Source organism: Columba livia, chromosome 4, assembly GCF_036013475.1.
Source record: "Columba livia isolate bColLiv1 breed racing homer chromosome 4, bColLiv1.pat.W.v2, whole genome shotgun sequence".
In the NCBI taxonomy this organism is placed as follows: Eukaryota; Metazoa; Chordata; class Aves; order Columbiformes; family Columbidae; genus Columba; species Columba livia.
The window spans coordinates 24,625,604-24,647,382 of record NC_088605.1 but is presented as its reverse complement, the minus strand read 5'-3'; the positions used below and the strand labels follow the sequence as shown (position 1 = coordinate 24,647,382).

Genomic DNA, 21,779 nt, shown 5'->3' with positions numbered 1-21,779 from the left:
GATCAGACTGAGGCAGAAGATGTACCTTCAGGTACCTAAGGAAATGTGTTGTCAAAACTTGAGTATCTTGATTTTGTATACCTTTTGGAGTCCATCTCCTAAGACTACATTATTGACTAGGATATAAACTCTGTCCTTTGTGTGTCTATAGTCTAAAAATTACAAGTATCTCTAAAAAAGCCTATTCTTCTTAAGTAGGTGCATATGAACTATGATAACCACCTTTCTTGGACATGGATGCTTCTGTGAATTACAGTTCAGGCTGTTAATATCAGGATCTGCAAAGACAATCTCCTAGCAGGATGTGTGAGCAGTGCTCTCAGAAGTATAGATTACAGCTAAATTATCATGCAAATGACAATATTTAAAATGTAAAATCCTGAATGAATGGAACAGTGACTCATCAATCCTACCAGTAGCTCTCTCAAGCCTCATCTGCCTTGCAGCGGCCCAGGGCTGTGCTCCCCAAGCAGTGTGCTTCACGAGGTTTAATGCTATGCCCCGAAGCCTTACATAAGCTTTATTGCCTCTGGGCAATTGTAAAAAATTCCGCGTGACAGAAAACGATGGGTCTGTCTGAACAGAAAAACAAAGAAAACCCCACCTACTAATTCAGAATTTATTCAGTAATGAGAGAGGAGACCCAAGCTCCATGCCCTTCTCATTCCAGTGACTCTGAGCCCTGCATTTTTCCCCTGCCAGCAGTACCCTCACCACCAGAGTGCAGGCTATAGGGAAGCAAAAGCAGCCCTCAGCACCCTTTCTGGGGAAGTTGTGCCATTCTGCAAGAGCAAATTCGAGATCCACATCCCAGGCAGGGGGTGTGACAGTGTAGTCTATCAATGAAGGCCCTTTGCTAAGAGAAAAGAGACTGGGGTCCATTGCCTGCTCCGAGGGCTGTTCAGGTGTTTGAAGCAGCTCTCAAATCACAGATCGCAATCCAGACCTTTCTCCTCCCAGGAAAGGGCCATGACTACCAGACCTGAAAAATATTCCCTTTCTAGCTCCTTTGCAAACCAGCATAGATGCAGGTGGAGAATTAGATCCCCATATTTCATTATAACCCACCGAACGCAGCACCCTCCTGAGACAGGTATGTCTGAACCCCCTGGCTGAAGAAGGCTCTCAGGCTCCTGCCCTCATTTTAGCAATCACTAAACCTCAACCAGGAGGTATGAGCTGACTCTAACAACTGCTAACTACTCATACATACAGCAGTATGTGAAGGCAGCTCCTTCTTACAAACGTGGCCTCACACATAGTGACCACCACTGTGCTTAGAAAATCTATTCATTTGTCAGGCACACGCTAAGCACATTTATCATACAAAGACTTTTGGGGGGCCACGTAAAGGATCTGAAGTGGATTTGGCCTTTGCAAGAGAGCAACAGGTGTTCACAGAGGAACCAGACGAAGTTCTTAGTAGTAGCATTTATGGCTCTTCCAAGACCTAAGGAGACAGGGGTTTTGAAGATGATGGTATAGGTGAGACTGACTCGGTAGTGAGGTCTCACAGAGCTTCTATTTGCTTTGCCTAGACTTCCCTGGAAAAAAGGATGTGTCCAAAATTGAGACATCTGTGCAAATTAGCAATGAGACAAGACATTACTTGTTTTTACTTCAGGATCAACAGGGTGAACCCTGCACCTTTGCCAAGAGGTTCTTCACCCAACCACACTGACCCTGCTAAGATCCCACCGTGAGATCACAAATCTCAGCGGGCTCTTTCAGCACAGACGCACACATTTTACAGCACAAATTCTAAAGGACCGGTGAGCTACAGTAGCTATTCACTTAAGCAGGCTCAGATTCTTCTAGGGAAGGGGTGTCAAACTCATTTTCAGTGGGGCCACATCGTTATACAGTCCTAAAGCTACATTCAGCCCTTTGAAGGCAATTGCAAGGCTGATGTGGCCCCCGGTGAAAATGAGTTTGACACTCCCGGTCCAGGGAAAGATCAGATCCTCCAGTGTAAAATAGCAACACACTAGAACATAAAACAGAAACAATGATTCCAGTTTCTTTTTATATACTTTAACACCTACAGGCAAAAATGCCATATAAGAACAAGGCAATACTTTATTTGCATTGTTAACAAGGACGTACGTATAGTATCCACCTAATTTGGCAGTGTTTAACATAGAAACTGAAATCTTTTAAAAGCATAAACGACTGCAGTGTTGCAGATGCTGGAAAAAAAAAAAACAAATAGCTTGTAGGAGATGCAGCATAAGTGAACTTGAATGCAATCGAGAAGATGGTAGATTTCTCACAGTCTTTCTGCTCCCAAAGCCAGATGAAGTATACTAATAACATAGCACATTTATACAAAAGGCATAAGTAGTACCTAAGACTTTTAATACAACTAGACAGTGTATCCTTGAGCAGTGCCCAGATCAGAAGGGCAAGTAAGTGCGAGGTCATTGGTAACGTTGGCAATCTGGACTTTAAACACTGTATTTTACTGTTACCTATCCACATGACTTTGATGAGACAGCACTATACTACAGGAGAGAGAACGTACTATGAGTTTTGTTTCCCAGTAAGCACAGCTGAAGTACCGAAAATGACTCACACATGGGACCACCAAAATTTGTTTTCCTTACAGAAACACGCTGAGGCTGGAGGGGAGCAGCTAAGTGGGGCACCCTGCTGATCTCTCACCCCCGGTGACCCTGATCTCGCCAAGGAGCCCAGGCCGGGCACCTGCAGCCCCGGCTGCCTGGGGACAGTGGCTGCAGGGGGTCCGGGGGAGCCTCGCTGAGGGGCCACGCTGCCGCGCAGACCCCCATCCCAGAAAGAGGCAGCGAGACCAGCCACCAGTCCAGCCGCCGTGACGCAAAAAAAACCACAAAATCCAGCAAGCGGAATGCGGTGTAAAACACGCCCGGAGTGACCCGCGGGGAAAGGGGCCGCCGGAGGCGCGGTCCCGCCCGAGCTGGGGAGCGCCCCGGGCGGCGCCGCTTCCCCCTGTCAAGGCTGAGGGGAAGCCGCTGCGGCGAGGCCCGCCCAGCCCAGCCCAGCCCAGCCCAGCCCGGCCCGGCCCCGAGGCCAGGCCGCGGAGACCCCAGCAGGGCCCGGGGACCCTGCGGCCCCTCAGCCACCCGTGCGGCGGCGGGCGCGGGCCGGCGCCTGAGGTGTCCCGCGCCCATTCGCCGGCGGCGGGAAGGGCGGGCGAGCTGTGCGCCGGCCTCCGGGGAAGGGAGGAGCCGGGGGCGGCCTCGCCCGCCGTGCCCGGGATGAAGCAGCCGCCTCAGCCCCGCGGCGGCCCTTTAAATAGCCGCCGCCGCTCGACTCGTAGTGGGGTGTTACCCTGAGCTCGCCGAGCATCCTCTCCGCAGCCCTCCCGCTCGATCCGCGCCCGCCCGCAGTAAGTCCTCGGGATGAGGCTTCGGTGCCGGCCGCGGGTTCCCGTGCTGCCTTCCCTGGGGCGGTGGCGGCCTTTCCCGCCAGCTGCCGCCCTCCCCTGCCCCGGGGCCGAATTGCGGTCGGGGAGCCGCCCTCAGCCGCAGCCGGCGGGAACCTTTCACTGGGCTCCGGGGATGGAGTCCGCGGGGGTCGGCCCCGGCCCGAGCCGCCCGGAGGGGAGCGGGGCCGCTTCCCGGTCGGCTCCTTCCACCGGGAAGGAGGCGGTGGCTGCGGCCTCGGCGCTGACGGCGCCTTTCCCGGCCGAGGGGCTGCGGGGACGGGGCGGGGGCGCGGCCCGGGGGTCCCGGCCGATCGCGGCCTGGCGCGGCCCTGCCCGCCGGGGTCTGGCCCTGCGCGCTGCCGGCAGCGGCGGGCTCTGCTCCTCCGCCGGGGCACCGGCAGTTCCGCGGCCCATGGGGCGGTATTTACGCCGGCAGGCTGCGGGGCCGCGTGTGCCGGCGCTCCCCTGGGGCAGCTCCAGAGCCTCCCGGGCGAGAGAGTCATTGCGGGCAGGAGATCAGCTGTAACAAAATGTTCCTCTCTGTGGCAACACAATGCAATCTTAAGTCGTTAGTTCTCTCATATTTCCATGAATTGTTGGCTAGTGTTTTAATGTATAACTCCTTATTCTCTTCCTCCCCGCCCCCCTCCTCTTCCTAGATCAATCATGTTTGAAATTAAGAAGATCTGCTGCATTGGTGCTGGTTATGTTGGTGGGCCAACCTGTAGTGTTATTGCACAGATGTGTCCCAATATCAAAGTCACTGTTGTGGATGTCAATGAGGCCAGAATCAATGCCTGGAATTCAGATGCGCTGCCCATCTATGAGGTAAACATGTCTTGCTGCTGTCTTTTCCAGCCAATGTTGCGTTTACTTCCCTCCCACCACATGGCATTTCCATTGGGCCCATTTCTGAAGCCTGATAAGTATAGCACAGTGATGTCCTTCAAAAAGAGTATTCTGAGACAGCTGCTTGTCACTACTGCTCATTAAACCAGATTCTTGAAATAACTTAATATGTCTGGTGCCAGCAGGTATTTAAGGATTATATATGAAGGGTTTAGTAAGTAAAAATGTATTTATAGTGAGTTGTGCTAAATCATGTTGACTTTCTTTTGGGACCCAATTTAATCATAACATGGTCCTCTTACTCAGTTATAAATATTATCTGCTGTGTTGTAGCACAACATGAATGTAAGATTTATTCCCATTATGAATACTGCCAAAATCCAATCTGTGTTGCCCATCTTAACCACGTTGTAAGATGCGGACAGTCATTCCTCATTTACATGTATCGTAAACCTCCAGTCTCATCTGGGAAGACTAGGCCAGACAATATTTTAAATGTATCATACTGTCACTCCTTTGTTACAGAATTACTTTAATTGGGAGATATACATAAAGCAGTTTTTCTGTTTTGTGTCTCTTAGCCCTTGTTATTTTTCTCTCTTTTTCACCCTTAAAGAGTAGATCTGTTTTTCATTCTTTCATGAAATATAGCTTTTCTAGGTTCAAATTATTTTCTTTAGTGAGAATGAAAACGTATCTTCACTTGTCTCCCAAAGACAAGGCATGTTGCCTGGTACTAACAGTTACTGTCTTGCTGTAAGAAGTCTTCTGAATCCTGTTTCTGCTGTAACACTAATGTACTTTTTTTTTCCTCTCTTAAAACTAAACATACATTGTGACTCTTTAGATGAAGATGAATAGATGTCCTTTGTCATACATATTCAAAGGAAGGTGTGTATAATGCTCAGATTAGCAGGTGAGACGAAAGGTCACGAAAGCAAGTACTTGTCTTCTATAAACCCTTAGACTGAGTGAGTTAAAGCAGAGCTAGTCTTGGCATGTTCTTTAAAAAAACAAACTCACAACATCTGTTTCCTGGAATGGTGTCCTTTCCTTACAAAGAATGTACAAAAACTGCCAAGAATTGGTTCAGGCAGTTGTGAAATTGAGTCATTGCACAGTGTGTTTTTTTGTATTTTTGGTTTTAGGTTTTTTCTTTCCAGTGTCAGAAATAGTCCGGTGGGCTGCCTTTCTGTTTGCATCCCAGTAACACCATAGGTGGAACATGTGGTGATGTGATGGGTTGTCATACGTATTATTCTGCCTGTACTGACCTTTGTTTTCCTTTTAAGTAGGTATTTGCTGCAAAGTGAGACGGCAAAAATGTCTTGCATAAGAAAGCTGCTTCTTTGTTTTCCTCTCTCCTTCCAATGAACTTTTGCCTTTCTGGCATGTAATCAAGCATTTCATGTCATGATAGGTGTCTCAAGTTGGAGATTTTATTGCCAGGTTACAATGTATTTTTCTTTTATCTATGACAACAATGTTTTAGTTCAATCATTTTGTAGATCATTCTAATAAAGAAGATTGCTCCTGTACACTATGGCCTCCTGCTCCTTCTTGTCTGTGTGGAAGTCTTAAGGGAAGGGAAAGTGTTGTGGCATAGTATTTAGAATATCTGCTATAAAGAATATAACTGAATTGTGCCTGTGATTCATCTGTGCTGTGGGTGTGGTGCTATGATTAGTTTAGTGTGGTCCAAATGCAACTGGTTGCCAAAGGAGTGGTCTTTATCTCCTGTGCGTCACCACTGCCTTTCTTTCGCTGGATCTGGGCTTGCTAATTTGGTGGAAGACTTCTTTGTGGTGGTGTTTGTGGTTTTTTTGTGATGAATAGGTTTTAGATGTGATGTTGAGGGGTCATGGAATGTGTAGCTGAGACAAAAGGGAAGTTTGGACCACCTTTTTGTTTGCAGCCTGGGGAATGCTGTAAGACTTTACTTCTTGAATCTACCTGACATCATGCAATGGGTGTTTCTTTAACTGTTGCTCATGGTAACAGGATTGAGCATGAGAATAACTGGGGCCTAAAATCTGGTTGTGCAAATAACTCAGTGTGGCTGAAAGTTTGGAAACATCATTTTGGGTGTTTTCAATAAGAAAGGGCTTTTTCTCTACTATGTAAATCTACAGAAGCTTTACTTTCTGTCTGGGAAACTGAAAACCTGCATTAACCTTAACTGCTGTTTTTTTTTTCTGCTCTTTTCAGCCAGGGTTAAAAGAAGTGGTGGAATCCTGTCGAGGAAGAAATCTCTTCTTTTCCACCAGTATTGATGATGCCATTAGAGAAGCTGATCTTGTATTTATTTCTGTAAGTTTGAGTGGACAAGGTGGTTGTGTTTGTCTTTTCTTTGTTCTTTCTTATCAAATCATTATGTTGCTCTAATGTTAGGACGAGGCCTTTGTTTTGTCATATAAATTCAGTTAGCAATGTCATGTCAGTGTGTTACAATTTTTGCCTTGTCTTTCTGTGTACTGTGGGAAAAAAGTTAAGTAAGCTTTTTATTTCGTTCTAATCTGTTTCTTGTAGCCACTAGAATGTTTGACAAGTTAACAGGCTCTAAGTCAAAATGGTGAGGTTGATGTTTAGCTTGGTTAGAGATATGGGGTCTTGGAGCAAATCTGTGATTGCAGTGTACTACTGAAATCCATGGGACTTCAATAATGTTGACAGAGTTCCTAGAAGGGGATGCAAAAGCATAGACTGATTATTGGGTTACAAAGATTATTTATTTCTAGAAGCTTTTAAAAAGCAATGTATTAATGGAAGAGGGGCTGGCTTTAGTATTTTCTAGCTGTTGTTGACATCACTATGAAGAAGATTCTGTCAGACATAAGCAGTGTGACCTTCTGTAATCTAGAAGGTTGTTCCTAATGCAAAATAAAATAAAATAAAAAAAAAACAATAATAATAAAAAACAAACAAAAAAAAAAAAAAAAAAAACAAAAATAAAACCAAAAACCACAAACAAACAACCCTGCTGTTCATCTTGGTAGGCCACAATTGAGTTATTTTTGTTACTTATGTCTTCTTTTCTTCAGAGCTCTTCTTTGTTAGGGCACCTCAGCGCAGAGCTCTCTTTCAGATAGTATTTTTCTCCATTCGTTAAGTCTAAAATGAATGCAGTTTGGCTGGATGACTGCCACTAATGCAGGCTATATATTGCCACCCATCCTTGGCTTAAACCATGCAGTTGTGCTTTAAATATTGTTGCCATTTCTTCTTTCAGTTTGTAATGAAAAGGGTACTCTGTCTTAATCTAAATGATGTGTTTTCCCTCATGTTGCCTTTTTTGTGTAATTCAGTATAGCAGTTTTTCAACAGCTGTACACTTAGGTTTCACTGCGGAATGGGTTTAAACCATAACTGCCTTACTAGCTGCATGGTCCTTATAATGTGAATTTTTGCACTCCTGATGTGGGACAGGAAACAAAGGTGGCTGGCTGTAACAGTGAAGAAATTACTGGTGTTGTCAGAATAAGGACTAAGTTTCACCATGGCCCGCAGAGCTGCTGTGAATTGCTCTTGTTTAAATTCTATTTGAACAGTGGCCAATGAACTTTCTTTAGAAGACAAAATGGGTAATTCAGAAAGCTAATAGCTGTTCATCTGATATGGTAACTAGAATAATTCTGGGGTAGAAGCAAGCTGGACTTTGGGAAGGTAAATGTCTGTCATTCTTAACACATGAGCTACTGACAAGGTGAAATTGTTAAGAGCTCTGTAGCATTTCTTGCCCCTCTGTGTGTTTGTAACTAGGTTAACACTCCAACAAAGACCTATGGGATGGGAAAAGGTCGAGCAGCTGATCTGAAATACATTGAAGCTTGTGCCAGGCGCATTGTACAAAACTCGAATGGCTATAAAATTGTCACTGAGAAAAGCACAGTTCCAGTACGTGCTGCGGAAAGCATTCGTCGAATATTTGATGCTAATACTAAGCCTAACTTGGATTTGCAGGTAAGCATAATCTTTGAGTTGTGTATTTAAAGGCTGGCTGTTGCTTTTGGCTCTTATCTGTTCTTTGTTTCTGTGCCTGTAGGTGCTGTCTAACCCAGAGTTCCTCGCAGAAGGAACAGCCATCAAGGACCTGAAGAACCCAGACAGAGTGCTTATCGGTGGAGATGATTCTCCAGAGGGACAGAAAGCTGTTCGTGCTCTTTGTGCTGTTTATGAGCACTGGGTGCCCAAAGAAAAAATCCTCACAACCAATACCTGGTCATCAGAACTTTCTAAACTGGTCAGTGTTACTCACTGCTGTTGTCTGCAATGAGCAATAGGAATAAATGAGACAAAGCTCAGAAGCAGAAGTTCTCTGACACTGAGTGATGTAGATGCAGTTAGGAAAAACAGGCGACGTTGGGAAGACCCAGTATCTGTCAAAGGCTATTAATCCTTTCCCATTATCTCAACTGAGCTAATAGATTATATCAACTTTCTATGAAATCCTTTTTTCACTTGTATTGCTGTGTTATTTATTACTAAGAGGAAACCTCTGGTGGTGCAGAAACTGGTTACCATCATAAAACTTTTCAGGCTCTGCAAGTTTAGCCTTTCATTATTTTGCTTAGATCCCATTAACTGGATTTTATGTATATACTAGTTATATTACCATTTTGTAACTCAGAGTTACTTTAAATGCTAAAGTAATCCTTCCAGTAATAGCTCCCTTTCATCTGTGGGCATAATGGTTTCTAGAAGAATAAAGTTCTCTTTTTAATTTATTTACAGGCAGCTAATGCTTTCCTTGCCCAAAGAATCAGCAGCATTAACTCAATCAGTGCTCTGTGTGAAGCTACAGGAGCAGATGTTGAAGAAGTAGCAAGAGCTATTGGAACAGACCAAAGAATTGGAAATAAGTTTCTCAAAGCCAGTGTTGGTAAACAAAAATTCCTTTTTTTCCCCCCGTTCTGGGCTTCTGTTTAATAGTGCAGTAGGTCTACTAGTAGTGTTTTGAATTAAGTGATCTGATAGGCTAAAACCTTCTACAGCATGAGTGTGTGAAAATATTGCTGTAAAGCAGTAGCATAAATCACTTGTTTTCTGGTAAAATGTCTAGGACTGGGGTTGCTTTAGACTCTGGCAGTCTGAAATCTGAGAGTTCAGAGTGCATGCTTTATCCTGCCTGGGACATTGGAAGGAAAAGATGCAACTTCATTTTTCTGAAGCGTCACTGATGACAGTGCTCTCCAAGATGTCTTCCCAGTTATAACTGCTGTGGTTTTGTTTGGCAGTTGCTGCCAGTGGCCTGAGGAAGATGCCTCTAGATAAGAATGTGTGATGGGAACTTCTAATTTGTGATGAATTCCGTTTAGATTTACCAGAGAGTAAGATGTGATAAAGTGGTGATCAGTGCAACAAACTTTGAAACTTGCATAACAAGACTAAAGCCCATCATTATGGCTACACTCTTCATGCTAGCAAGATGTATGACTTTGAAATAACCTTATTGAATATAACTTCTCCTAGAGCCTATGCAAGAGTGAAAAGTAGATGGCAATTATATTACCAAAATTTCTTGTACAATGTATTCCTCTTGGACTCTAAGCAAAGTTCTAGGGGTCGAGGATCTCTCTAATTGTCTCAGTTCTCCCTTAGTCAGCTGTGGTGATCTTTTGGTTCTTGGCAATTATTAGATATCCATTAGGAGTTGGGGAGGGAAGAACCTAATCTTAACATTTTGTGTTCTGAAAAATATTCATTTAAATACCAAGGCAGGGGGAGAGCAAACCCAGGAGCTTCTCCACCCACTTTTAATAATAAAAAAAATAGGGGCTTGGGACTGGATTAAAACTTTAGTGGGACCTGAAGTAGATTTTAGGGCTTCTGTAACTGACGGTTAGGTCCAGGAGTTGGATTTTGAGAGATACTTAAGGTTTTCATTTGCTAGCAGTGAAATACTGGGAAAAATTATAATGCTGACTATGTAAATGATTGCCTAACACTATTTGAGCCCAAAGATTGGGTTTGAGTAGTACCTTAGTCACTTGTAAAATAACCACTTTCTTTTTCAGGGTTTGGAGGTAGCTGTTTTCAGAAGGATGTCTTGAATTTAGTGTACCTCTGTGAGGCACTGAACTTACCTGAAGTAGCCCGCTACTGGCAACAGGTACAAGTTCTCCACTATTTTTTTTTATGGGGTGATGTTTTTTCAGCACTCAGCTTTCAGGCATTGTGCTTTTCAGCACAGTCTCCATATAATGTGTTCCTGCTTTAAGGAACAGGTACCTTAATGTTGATCATGTTTACATTTTAGGGCGCTCAGCCTAACACTTGCATTTCATATTCATGGGTGCTTAGGCTTTTTTGAGGTGAATTAGGTTGTCTGGATCAAGTGGACTGGGAAGTTGTTTAGAAGTAGCAGTAGAAAATGTGAAGTACAAGCAAGTCTTCTTTTTGCACTTTGTTATCTCTGTCCACTTTGAATTCAGAGCTTATGATCTTTTCTTCAGGGTCTACTTTTACAGTTCCTTTTTCTGAAAGAACTCAGCAAAACTTGGTGTTCTTTTAAATAAACATGGTTGCTGCTGTTCCCTGGTTAATGTTAAGAATGATTAGGAAGTTGTGGATGCTTTCAGGCTTAGCACCAATGCAGCAATAATACCAGGATGCTCAGTCTGTACTAGCAAGTGTTTTTCTATTAGCAGTGAAGGCATCTCACCCCTCTTCCCAGTGCTGACTGAGGAAGCAGATTAGACATATGTTATATGGTCAGAAGAACAGATTTGGTTTAATGTCCGAATGAAATACAAGGCTGCCTGGCAGATGCCCCCAGAATACCAAGCACATGATTTGCCTACATTATTAGCAGCTTTTCTTATTTTCAGTCTTCTTTTTGGCTGGTCTTTTTCCCCCTCACTTTTCTCCGTCCTGGTCTGCTGCTAAATTAACGGCCTTCCCATGATTACTTCCATTATTGGTCATTTGTGCCACATCCATACTGAAGTCCAATATTTCTTACACCATTACCTACATCATCATGGTTGTGTGCTACTGTCGGTGGGGTTACTTAGGCTCTATTGGCTTCACCGGGTTCTGTTCCCCCAAAGGCCCCTCATACTCCCTTCCAATTGTCTGAAGCTTGGCTGGATCTCACTCATAATTCCTGTATAACTACTTCCAAAACTCTGCCATCCTTCACAGTGCTATCTGTAACTTTTGTCAGCTTCTTACCGTGTGATGGCCATTTGTTTTCTACATCCTGTTCAGATAGTTTAAACCTTCAGCCAGGGGCTAGACAGCAGCCTAGTTACTTGCTTCTAACAATAACTCTTATATTAATTGCTTGGGACAAGGAAGATCTGGGTTTTATGCTGTCTGCCTCAAGAGGTTCAGATTGACATCTTCCTGAAAAATGTACTTCATTAGGATAGCCTAGTCCCTGACGGAGGTGCTTGCAATCCCATCAGTGAAGTGAGAATAACATACTGCATTAACCTTGTGTGGGACTTGGATGCGTTGGCACAGCAGGAAAGAGAAAGCCAGAGGTTTTGATATTTGCTTCAAGAACTACTGCTTTTACTCAGTGTAAAATGTGAGCAGACAACTGATAATCCCTGGAGCTGCAGGAACTAACCATGTTACCTCTGTGATAATCTGATGAATAAGGAAAAGTTAATACTGTCTTGGGAAAAACAAACAAACCCAAACAACAACAACAAAAAAACCAAATTGCTCTGGTTCTCTGTCTTTTAGATCACAAGGGTCTTTCTCAAAATGCAACCTACTTGGTATCTTTGTAACCCAGAGGCATAGGAACACTTATGATTTGCTCTGTGTGGAGGTGTTTTTTTTTATTTAACAAAAGCCTAAAAGGTTGCATTGTTAATGTAAGCAAACTAGTTTAAAGTGCTTTTAATGCTTTTGTGTGCTCTTGTTCTGTTTTAAGAGCAATATTTTGCAGTGTTTCTATGTGACTTATTAAGTTGTGGACAGACAGGATAGTAAGAACAGCTGCTGCAGGATTAGGATAAGGTGAGGAGTACAGTGTTCATGTAGTACAACCCCTTACGTGCACCTTCTGCTTCCTGAGAGCGCTGTCATCTTGCAAAGGTCTACCTGCCCCCACCCACGTTGGTCAAGTCCTTATGTAATGCACACACCTGTATAAGCAACTGCGTGAACCCCTTCTTTGTGGCCTGAGCACTGCACTGTCAGCAGCTCATCCCAGGGCACACTCATGGGACACCTCAGACAAGTCTGAAGGACAGGATGCAAGTTCTGGAGGACATGCTGATCAGAGCAGCTCCAGAATCCTAACTCTTATTCTCTCTGGCCTTTATAGAGGACAGGGGTCTCCGACACTGAAGTTTTATTCACTTGAAAACACCTGAAGAAATTGTGTCCCTTTTACCTTGTCACCTGTTTTACATTACACATCACCACCCTGTTAAACTGCACAAATCACACTGCTTTTATTTCTTCTCTTCAAATAAACCTGGTTCAGCAATATCATTGTACTGTTTAGTTCAGACCTTGTGTTCCATAGACTGCTGCTGTTAATTCTCACTTCAGGTTGAAAATACCTTAAAAATCAAGAGGGACGCATAGTTCTTTCCAGTCCATGGTGAACATTGTCTAGGTGGGGGAGCCTTATGTACCATCACATTTTATATAATTTCAGGTAATAGACATGAATGATTATCAGAGAAGAAGATTTGCTTCCCGGATTATTGACAGCTTGTTCAATACTGTCACTGATAAGAAGATTGCTATTTTGGGGTTTGCATTCAAAAAGGATACTGGGGACACAAGGTAAGAAAGCAAATTCAGTTCATTAATGTGGGTTCCTTACATTTGTTGCCACCTATGCTACTAAACCACCCTATTGAATTGTCTTAAAACTAGATCAGATATAGGCCCCTTAAACTCTTGTGACTGGATTGGCTTGTAACAAGCATTAGTCTCTCTTAAATGGGTGAGACAACTGATTCTTGACCTCTACAATGTACCTGAATCATTCAGAAGCTAGAGCAGATAACTCTAGTCCATATTAACTTGCATAAGAGATTTTGAGCCCTTCCAGGAATTTTCCACAGGAAAGAATGTGAGTGTTTTTTACAGCTGACTCCAAATTGCTATGTGAAGCCCAAGTTTCAACTTTCTTTCTCAAAGGTGGTTAATTCTGTTTTCCTGTAAAGCTCAAACTTTATACAGTTCTCCCTAACTGCTCTTTGTGCAGAATGCTTATAAGATTGATGCCTTGTTAATTACAGTCAATAGAAGTCCTGGGGCTTAGTATCTCTCTTGTATGATTCAGCAAAAGACATGTAAATTTGTTTTTCATCTTACTTTCCTTGGCATCCCTCAGTTTCAAGTTTGCTGCTGGCATGGATTACCACTAAGATGTTTAATGTAGAGTTGGTGTAAAAGCTCTGGCATTGTGTATCATGACACTTGAAGGCTTTAGTTACTTAAAACATGCTATCTGGTTCTCTGATTCACTTCCTTAGAGAGTCGTCCAGTATCTACATTAGCAAGTATTTAATGGATGAAGGAGCAAAGCTCCATATCTATGATCCTAAAGTACCTAAGGAACAAATCATCTTAGACCTCTCACATCCAGGTGTTTCAGAAGATAACCAAGGTAAGAATGCTCATGTAATACTTATTCTTGCCACCCCCTTCATACCTGCACTCCCCCCAAGAAGAAAACCCTCAGCCGATTCTCAAAATAAACTCACTTTCACATTTTCACCATGGCAATGATGTGCCGTTGGCTACGCTTACTAGAGGATTAGAGCTGCTGACGGTACAGAGGATTACTGTAACTCTTGCCTCTTTTGCCATAGCTTTTATAGATAAATGCTAATTCTGTAGTATTGTGTATTTTTCTTCTGAAAAATATTCATTTGAATACACACAAAGAACTTTCTCTGCTCAATTAAAAGGAAGAGAAAGAAGAATGTCTAGAAGTAGGAAAGACTAGTGTTGTTCTGTAAGCTCCTTTGTGTCCTGAGTCCTATCTTGCCTTCTTGCTTGCATATGTAAAGCAGAAATAAAGAAATATTTCTGGAATTCACTGTAAGGTCTTCTCCCCCTCCCCTATATAACTTCCAAATTTATCTGTTCCCTTAAATTCAAGAAAACTTTAAAGTAATCTTGTATGACTGGAAGTTTGAGGAGGAGCAGGGAGTTATTTGGGATTTTTGTTTTTGTATTGGGAAGGGAGAGAAGGATAGACAGGGCTTCTAGAGGTGAAGAGAATGGAGGAAAACAAGCTGTGAAGAAGAGTGAAGGCTGCACATTATTTGACATGCCCTTGAATTAGAGAGGGATGAGGGGGCTGCCTCTAGACAGCTGCTGAGGCAGTCAAAGGATGAAGGCAGCCCCTAGTGAGACGTGAATCTCTTCTGCTGTGAACTGAGTGTTAAACAGCAACTGCAGTGTGCTGCTTGTGTACAGGCAGTGACCTCTGCGAGAGCTGGCATTTGAACTTCTAATTCTAGAGATGCTTTTAAATGTTTGAAGTTAGGCATTTTAATTCAATTTAAATGATCAAGTGCCCTGGCTCTATTCAGATGCCAGGTACAAGCTGCTTTCACTTAAATAAGTAAAATCAAAGCGACAGATGTCTTTGACAGGAAACATCTCTAGGTGAGTAACCTAAAACTCTCCTTGTTTGAGTAGAGCAAGGAATGCAACTTGTTCACCAGGAGTGCACCAGGTTGGTACTAAAGATGTGTGCAGAACAAAATTTTATTTTCCTTTGTTACAGTGTCTCGGTTGGTCACTATAAGTAATGATCCTTATGAAGCCTGTGATGGAGCTCATGCACTTGTAATTTGCACTGAATGGGATATGTTTAAGGTAAAAATGTTATCTTCAAATTAAACTGAAAAAAACAAAGTGGGAGTGTTATGCTATTTATCTGTCCTATCTGTTTTAATTGCCCTTTACAGGAGTTGGATTATGAACGTATTCATAAGAAGATGCTGAAGCCTGCATTTATCTTTGATGGTAGGAGAGTTCTAGATGATCTTCATAATGAGCTACAAGTCATTGGCTTCCAGGTAATCAGCTGGGTGATGCTGATTCATGCGTTTGTTTTCCTTCTACTCCCTGTTCCCTCTTGCTACTCAGTCATTGCAGAGGAAAAACAAGGGGAAAAAAACCCAAACTCTTCAAGTGAGGATTTATATCTAAAACTGTCTGTACTTACGCCTCTTTGCTAGTGCTCTCCTCTTTCTCCTGTACCTTCCTGTTCTTGTAGACTGATGCTCTGTTAAAATCCAAGCTGCATCAGCCTATGCCATCAACATTCAGCAGTGTAAACATGCTTTGAAGCGCTTACAGCATAGACAGAATTTGACTAATACTAGAATTGCCTGAATAATCTGACAGAATCATCTCAGCCAGGGACCATCAGAACAAAATCTACAAGCCAGATTAGATGGATGTTTTGTTTCATTCTGTGTACTCCTGAGTACTGTCTTTACTTGAATAATGGCCATAGACTTCCTCTCTTGCTATTTTTCCCCTGCTTAAACTACACGTGATTATTACACTGTTCGTGAACAGGTTTGTAGAAGATGTTTTAACCAGTCGGTTGAGGCTGTTACTGGCAAATATGGTACATAGAGCTGACACAACTACCTGGTTACATCAGCAGACTCTGAAAAGAGTTGTTTAAACAGTCAGTCCTGGTGTATGTCTAGAATATATTGATTAAATTTCTGTTAAACGTATTACTTAAGATATTTTGTATTTTGATGCTTTGCAATTTAAACTATTTCACCTGTATTACTTAAGAGGAAAGTTACAGCTCTCTTCACTTCCTGGGCATCTGAACTATTTTACTAGCTGGTGTTTTGTGTTCTACAAGTTCTGTCCTTACTGATTTTTACGTTAGTCTGACCTAAAAGTTAGGGGAACCTGTCTCACTCTTTGAATTTTGCAGTATGGGCTTATATGTGTGTCAGCTTTGTGACATACTTTTTCTTGTATAGAGTTTTCTGCTTTTAGCTTTTCACAGTCTGTTTCAAAAACATTCCACTGCATTAAGGATGAGAAGAGCTGCTTCTATCCCGATTTACTGGATATAAACCTTTAGACAAAGGAGGTAAAACCCACTCTTTCTGAATACCCAGAAATATTTTGATATTTGTACTGATAGTCCTGTGGAAGCTGAGGCACGTGAATGTTCAAATTGGCAAGATGCAGCTCTAAATAGCCAAAGCAGGTACCTGTGAAAGGCTATTTTTTAAAAAAGCTCTTTGCAACTCCAGTCCCAGAAACTGTAACCCTGGGCACACTGCACTTTCTGGCTTGTGTTATTCTAATGTTCATGAACTGTAGTCACAGTCCTGGCTTTAGTTTGTGGATTCCTCATAGGCTTACAGGATTTTGTTTAGCTTGCCATACTCAATTCCTAAATGTGTTTTCTCTTTCAGATTGAAACAATTGGGAAGAAGGTGTCAGCCAAAAGAATTCCTTTTGCTTCTTCATGTGAAATTCCTAAATTCAGCCTGCAGGACCCACCTGTCAAAAAGCCTAGAGTATAATGTTTAATAGGTACTGAAGGAATTCTGTGGACCTTCTTAGTGATAACTGTAAGCCTGTGCTTTTTTTTTTAAGGAAAGATATTTTTCATAAACTAAAAACCAATTTTACACTATAAATGGTACCTAATACATGTGAATTCAGTCTATTTTCAAATCTCTATTTTTATAGCTTTTTTTTTTGTTACTGAAGATGGTACAGACCTGTTTTTAATAATGAATCATCTTTTAAGTGGAAAAGTTACCTTAAAACTGCAGACATCTGTTTCCAGAAATGTTCCTAAACTGCACTTCACATGTTTCAAGTGATATGAGCGCAAAAGTAGAACGTCTTTTTACTTTAGTCCAGTTATGGACAGTGATCAGGAATTTTGATCTCACTGAGTCTTCATTCGCTTTTGGGGTAATTTGACCAATTAAATGCTCGCTGTAACTGGAATTGAAGTCAGAAGAGAAGCTCCAAGTGAATTTGGTAGGATTTGGGTTGATCCCTAAAACAGAGGTAACTGCAACAATCCTGCCCTGATCCTGGCTGGGATCAACGGGCACTGATGCTGTCTAAACCATGTCTGTTGGGAGGCCAGATAGTTCTGCCGGCATCGATCATGTAATTAATAACAGGGTACTAGCAGCTATAAACTGATCTTTTGGCAGATCTTCACTTTTGATTCTTTGGTTGTCTTGCCTACATTCCATGTGCAGCCACATAAATTATCGATCTAATCAGATTCCTGGGGCAAGTTTTTCCTAAGTTACAGCAAGACAGCCCATCTTCAGCAGAGGAGCATTCTGCTTGTTTGAACGATGAATTTAAGCAGAATTACCTTAATTTGGTGTCAGTCCAAGTAGAAAGTGAATATTGGCTTCAAAGCTACCTGATGGTTATCTTTTTCCTTCCTTTCTGCTTAGGTACTTCATCTGAAAGCAGCTTTCTTAATGAATCTGCAAAAATTATTCTCTGCTGCTAAGAAATTATTGAAAATGAAAATTCAGCCCCATAAGTTAGTCAGCTTGCTACCTCATTAAATTAGCAGGAATGAATACTTCCTATGTTATCTTGTTATTTTTGCCTTTACTATGACTTTATTTCTACTTGTTTTTATTTTTCTAAATTGGCCAGTGCTATTAAAATCCTTGAGATGATGAAGTTTGCGTTTGACTGGTTGCATGGGGTTGTCAAATGGAGGGGGGAGGGTAGAGAAGGATGGTCATAAACAGGTTTCAGACTAGAAGGCGTAGGTATCTCAGATAAATAATAGTTGTGTTGGGATGTTAGAGAATTTTCCTGTAACTAGTCACATAATACATTCTGAATTAATTCAACAGGTGTGCCTTCAGGTATGCCATATCAGTAGTTAAACAGAGCATAAGATCAGTGTCATCTTGGAAGCAAGTGCTGTATTATCAGAACTAGCTACAGAAATATAGATAAAATTTAAGCTTTAGGACAGCTGTTTAAAGATTTAAGGATGGTGTTATCTGACTGAAATAGCTGTGTCCTTGAGCCAGATGCTTTCCAGTTTTGCACATTAATGGCTTCCACGTAGAGACTTAGTATGCAGCAATCCCTCAACACTTAGGGCAAACACGCCTTGGGCTTTTTGTCCCATCATAAGATTCTTTGGTGAGGAGTGCACCAGAAGCTAGACAAAATGAGTGGGAATTATGGAGGCTTGAAATCATACTGTCATCTTTCATCATGCCATCTCTTCTTCCCAATTCATACAACACCCACACAGCAGGGATGACCCTTTGATACGGCTGTGTTTAAGCATTACAATCCAACTGGTGGGTCACCCTGTCTTTGCAGGCAGATACCTTGACTGCCTCTGCCCCCATAGTGCTGGAGAGGGCAAGCTGGTAGTTTCTACATAAGGATTAAGAAGAGGGGGCGGACAAGTTGTGCTTGAAGGATCTCTTGTCCTGAGCTATGTTCAGGGGGAGCACAGCACCGTTTCAGGGCTTGTCTTGACAGAGAGGGTGAGCAGAGGCTTCAGAAGATTGAGTTGTTTTTCAGAAACTTGTACCCAGCTGTAACAGTAGTGCCTCTGTGTGGGACCTGTCCTCCTCACGTTGGACAGATGAACTATTAAACTCTGGTGTGAAGTGTTGCTCCTGTCAGGAATGCGCAAGAGTTACAGGGCTAATCAGTGTTCCTGCAGCTTCCAGTGGCTTTTGACACGCTGCCCCAAGCAGATGGAGGAACTGTTAATAGGTGCTGTACCCCTATTCCATGTCTCCTGCAGACTTGGTCAAACCCTGGATAGTCACTTGTGGCTTAATCATAAGGATGAGGAAGAACGGACAAGTTCATTATAGTGTGATCACTCCAACTCCTCTTTCTTAGGAAAGGGAGATCCTTTCTGAAGAGTAACAAAGGTAGAACTGGTACTAGCATTTTCCTTGCTTTCTTGAGCAGGCAGCTTATTGAGTTTCTTGGTGGCTACATTATTTTAGTGGGACAGTGGGATAAATCCAGTCTGACCAGCTGGTGGAGCACCCCACAGGATACTGCATGTGAGCAAGAGAACCTTTACCATGGGCCACGAGAGCAAGCTTCCCAAGATTTTGCAGAACTGTGAATCATAAGCCATTGTCTTCAGAGCACAGTTACCAGGGAAATAAGAGTTGGAGATTACTTACATTCCTGCTTTGAAGGCTTGGGTAGTGCATGTAGGAGATGGCTTTTAATGCTATTGAAGTGGGATCTTACAGCATGTAACTCTTGATGAGAAGTGTGTAATATGAGTAATGGGTTCCTGTGTTCTGAAACAATTTTTTTTATGGGGCACTTAATAAAATGCGATCCCACAGTAGCACTGATTTTTTTTTCACTGCAAAAATATGAATACAACATCTGGAGCAAATCCAGCTTGAATACAAGCCTATGAATAGTATAATATAGACTTCAGATATAAGATGTACCTAGACAAATTGTAAATGCCAGGCAAGTTGTACTGTCTTTCTCTTGTGTATGTGTTTCAACCTTTATGTAGCTACAACTCGTCCAGTCCCAGGCCTGTAGTAGCCAAGAATTTTGCAACTGAATACAACACACACATTTTCAACCAAGACTAGTTAGTGTAGGAGCTGTTAGTGGTGAGATTTTTGTACTGGCCAACAAGTTTACACTTCTGTCACTTGAGGTTCTTCTTTTGATCTGGAATTTACAGAAGTGCTATAGTCTTGCTCAACAGCTGAAGTTTGAAATGAATTGTGAAACAATGCAGGAAAGCATAATGGTTTATCTTTCATTGCTTTAGGAATACTGGAGTCAATTTTCATTACTTGGTTTTTTTATTCCAAGCTAAGAATTTCTCTTGCAAGTTGAACATCTGCAATAAGTTGCCATATGTTATAGTAAAGAAGCATAAATACTTGACATCTCATTTAAAAATAAAGGGGATGCAAATATCAATTACTGATCAAGTAGGAAAAAATTAAAACTATTCTTAGATGAACACTCTGGCTTTATTGATATAACCTGAAGATTTGAAGTCAGGGGAAGATGCAGCACCTCTCTAGTCAGCTGCATAACATTTAATTATGCTTTACAAAGCGTAGTACATAGACGTAATGATGCTAAAAAAGACCATTCATTTGAAGTGTCTGCATCAACTTGAAATCATATTCCCAAAACTCTGTTTGCTTTCCTGATTGCAAGGAAGATTAATGTTTCTTAAAATATTTTATGACTGCTTTATGAAACAAACTGACAGCATTAAGTGATTGACATATAAAAAGAAAATGTTACTAAACATGAAACTTCATTAGAAGCAAAATTAAGATAGTCATGAAACCTGTGCTGAATTTATAACCAGGAGTTCTGTGAGAGTTTGATGCTTTAACACATAGTTAAGGAAAAACCGAGTGCAATAGGGAAGGAAGATGGTTGTAAAAGCAGGATTTAACTAGGAAAAAGCACTTTTAAGATTTGTCATAGTACAAATTGTGGGAGGTCATCAAAGGCTTAAACAAACATGTATGAAAACAAAACGTGACTGCTTTCCTTGGAAACCAGAACAAAAATTGCAGTTAGAAAATACCTTATATAGCTTCTGAAACTTGGTACCAGCTAGCACACAACGTGTAAAAGAGGGATTATCTTCCAAACAGCATAACAGCAATTCATAAAATAATTCTAACATGAAATAACATTGGATTGTGTTTTCTGAAGCATTATTTCTCTCATTGTAAAGAAGTCATGGATAATCACTGTGCAATATGCTCTCATCCCAGTTTGATAATAGCTGTATGGCTCACAGTTCCTTCTTCTGTATTTCTGGTGTTGATATGCTGAAAGAGCAGTAACTTGGCAAAAGCTACATTAACATTCTGTTAAATCAGCTCTGTAGGCAAGTTAAAACCATAATGTATAGTAGGATCTCTACTAACAGCTGGCAGCTGTTAACTGTGTGGGTATCCTGCGGTGAATGTTGCACTCCTCCGGGCCTGCTGCTGTGCACGGCGTCCTGGAGTTCCTTGGCAGAGTCGGTAACCTCCCACTGCTGTGGTACTGAGTGTACTTCAGCTGAAGCAGGGCGTTTATTGGCACAAAGCACACCTTGTCTTCCCAAGACTAGGGCTCAGACTTTTTTTTTTATTTACATTTTAAAATTTATTATTACTTTAAAATAAAAAAGCCGTTTCTCTGCCTTTACAAAGTACAGCTATTAAGACTTCTGTTCTTCCCCTCTGGCCCTCATGGCTCAAGTTTCTCTTCCCCTAATTTTTACTTCCATTATACCACTTAATTAGTGCAGTCCTTCTACCTTAAGGCTATTTGTCTTCATAATGCTTTAATATTGCTGTCCCTCATTTTGTGAAGTGTCAATTGGGCATCACTGGCCTCAGTCATATTATCTCATTTTTCTTGTTCATGACAATACCAAGTTTCTCCTATATATTAACTTATTAATTAGTTGTCTTCCTTCTAACATCTTGCTGAGTGGGGGGTGGGTGGAGGGTCCACTCTCCTTACTATAAACTACAGTACTTTATATAAGTACAATAGCCAGCCA

General features: G+C 41.9%; 2 protein-coding genes across 2 annotated transcripts; one reads left to right on the top strand and one right to left on the bottom strand.

Annotated features, from left to right (window-relative positions):
• Positions 1 to 3,074: 3,074 nt before the first annotated feature.
• UGDH (UDP-glucose 6-dehydrogenase) lies at positions 3,075 to 17,905 on the top strand. The gene is made up of 12 exons (XM_065062634.1): positions 3,075 to 3,370; positions 4,069 to 4,237; positions 6,467 to 6,568; positions 8,018 to 8,218; positions 8,301 to 8,498; positions 8,990 to 9,137; positions 10,273 to 10,367; positions 12,882 to 13,012; positions 13,711 to 13,844; positions 14,976 to 15,067; positions 15,160 to 15,270; positions 16,651 to 17,905. Exons 2-12 carry the CDS (start codon positions 4,076 to 4,078, stop codon positions 16,759 to 16,761), a joined length of 1,485 nt encoding a protein of 494 aa, XP_064918706.1. The 5' UTR covers positions 3,075 to 3,370; positions 4,069 to 4,075; the 3' UTR covers positions 16,762 to 17,905.
• Positions 3,097 to 3,912, bottom strand: LOC135579440 (basic salivary proline-rich protein 2-like). The gene has a single exon (XM_065062544.1). The coding sequence runs from the start codon at positions 3,910 to 3,912 to the stop codon at positions 3,097 to 3,099; it is 816 nt and encodes a 271-aa protein (XP_064918616.1).
• Positions 17,906 to 21,779: the final 3,874 nt, after the last annotated feature.

Excerpts from the sequence above, each read along its gene's own strand:
- LOC135579440 (XM_065062544.1), bottom strand. The coding sequence starts at position 3,912 with ATGACTCTCTCGCCCGGGAGGCTCTGGAGCTGCCCCAGGGGAGCGCCG.
- UGDH (XM_065062634.1), top strand. The coding sequence starts at position 4,076 with ATGTTTGAAATTAAGAAGATCTGCTGCATTGGTGCTGGTTATGTTGGT. Across the intron at positions 9,138-10,272 it reads GTTTCTCAAAGCCAGTGTTG|GGTTTGGAGGTAGCTGTTTT; the intron begins GTAAACAAAAAT and ends TTTCTTTTTCAG. Across the intron at positions 13,845-14,975 it reads TGTTTCAGAAGATAACCAAG|TGTCTCGGTTGGTCACTATA; the intron begins GTAAGAATGCTC and ends CCTTTGTTACAG.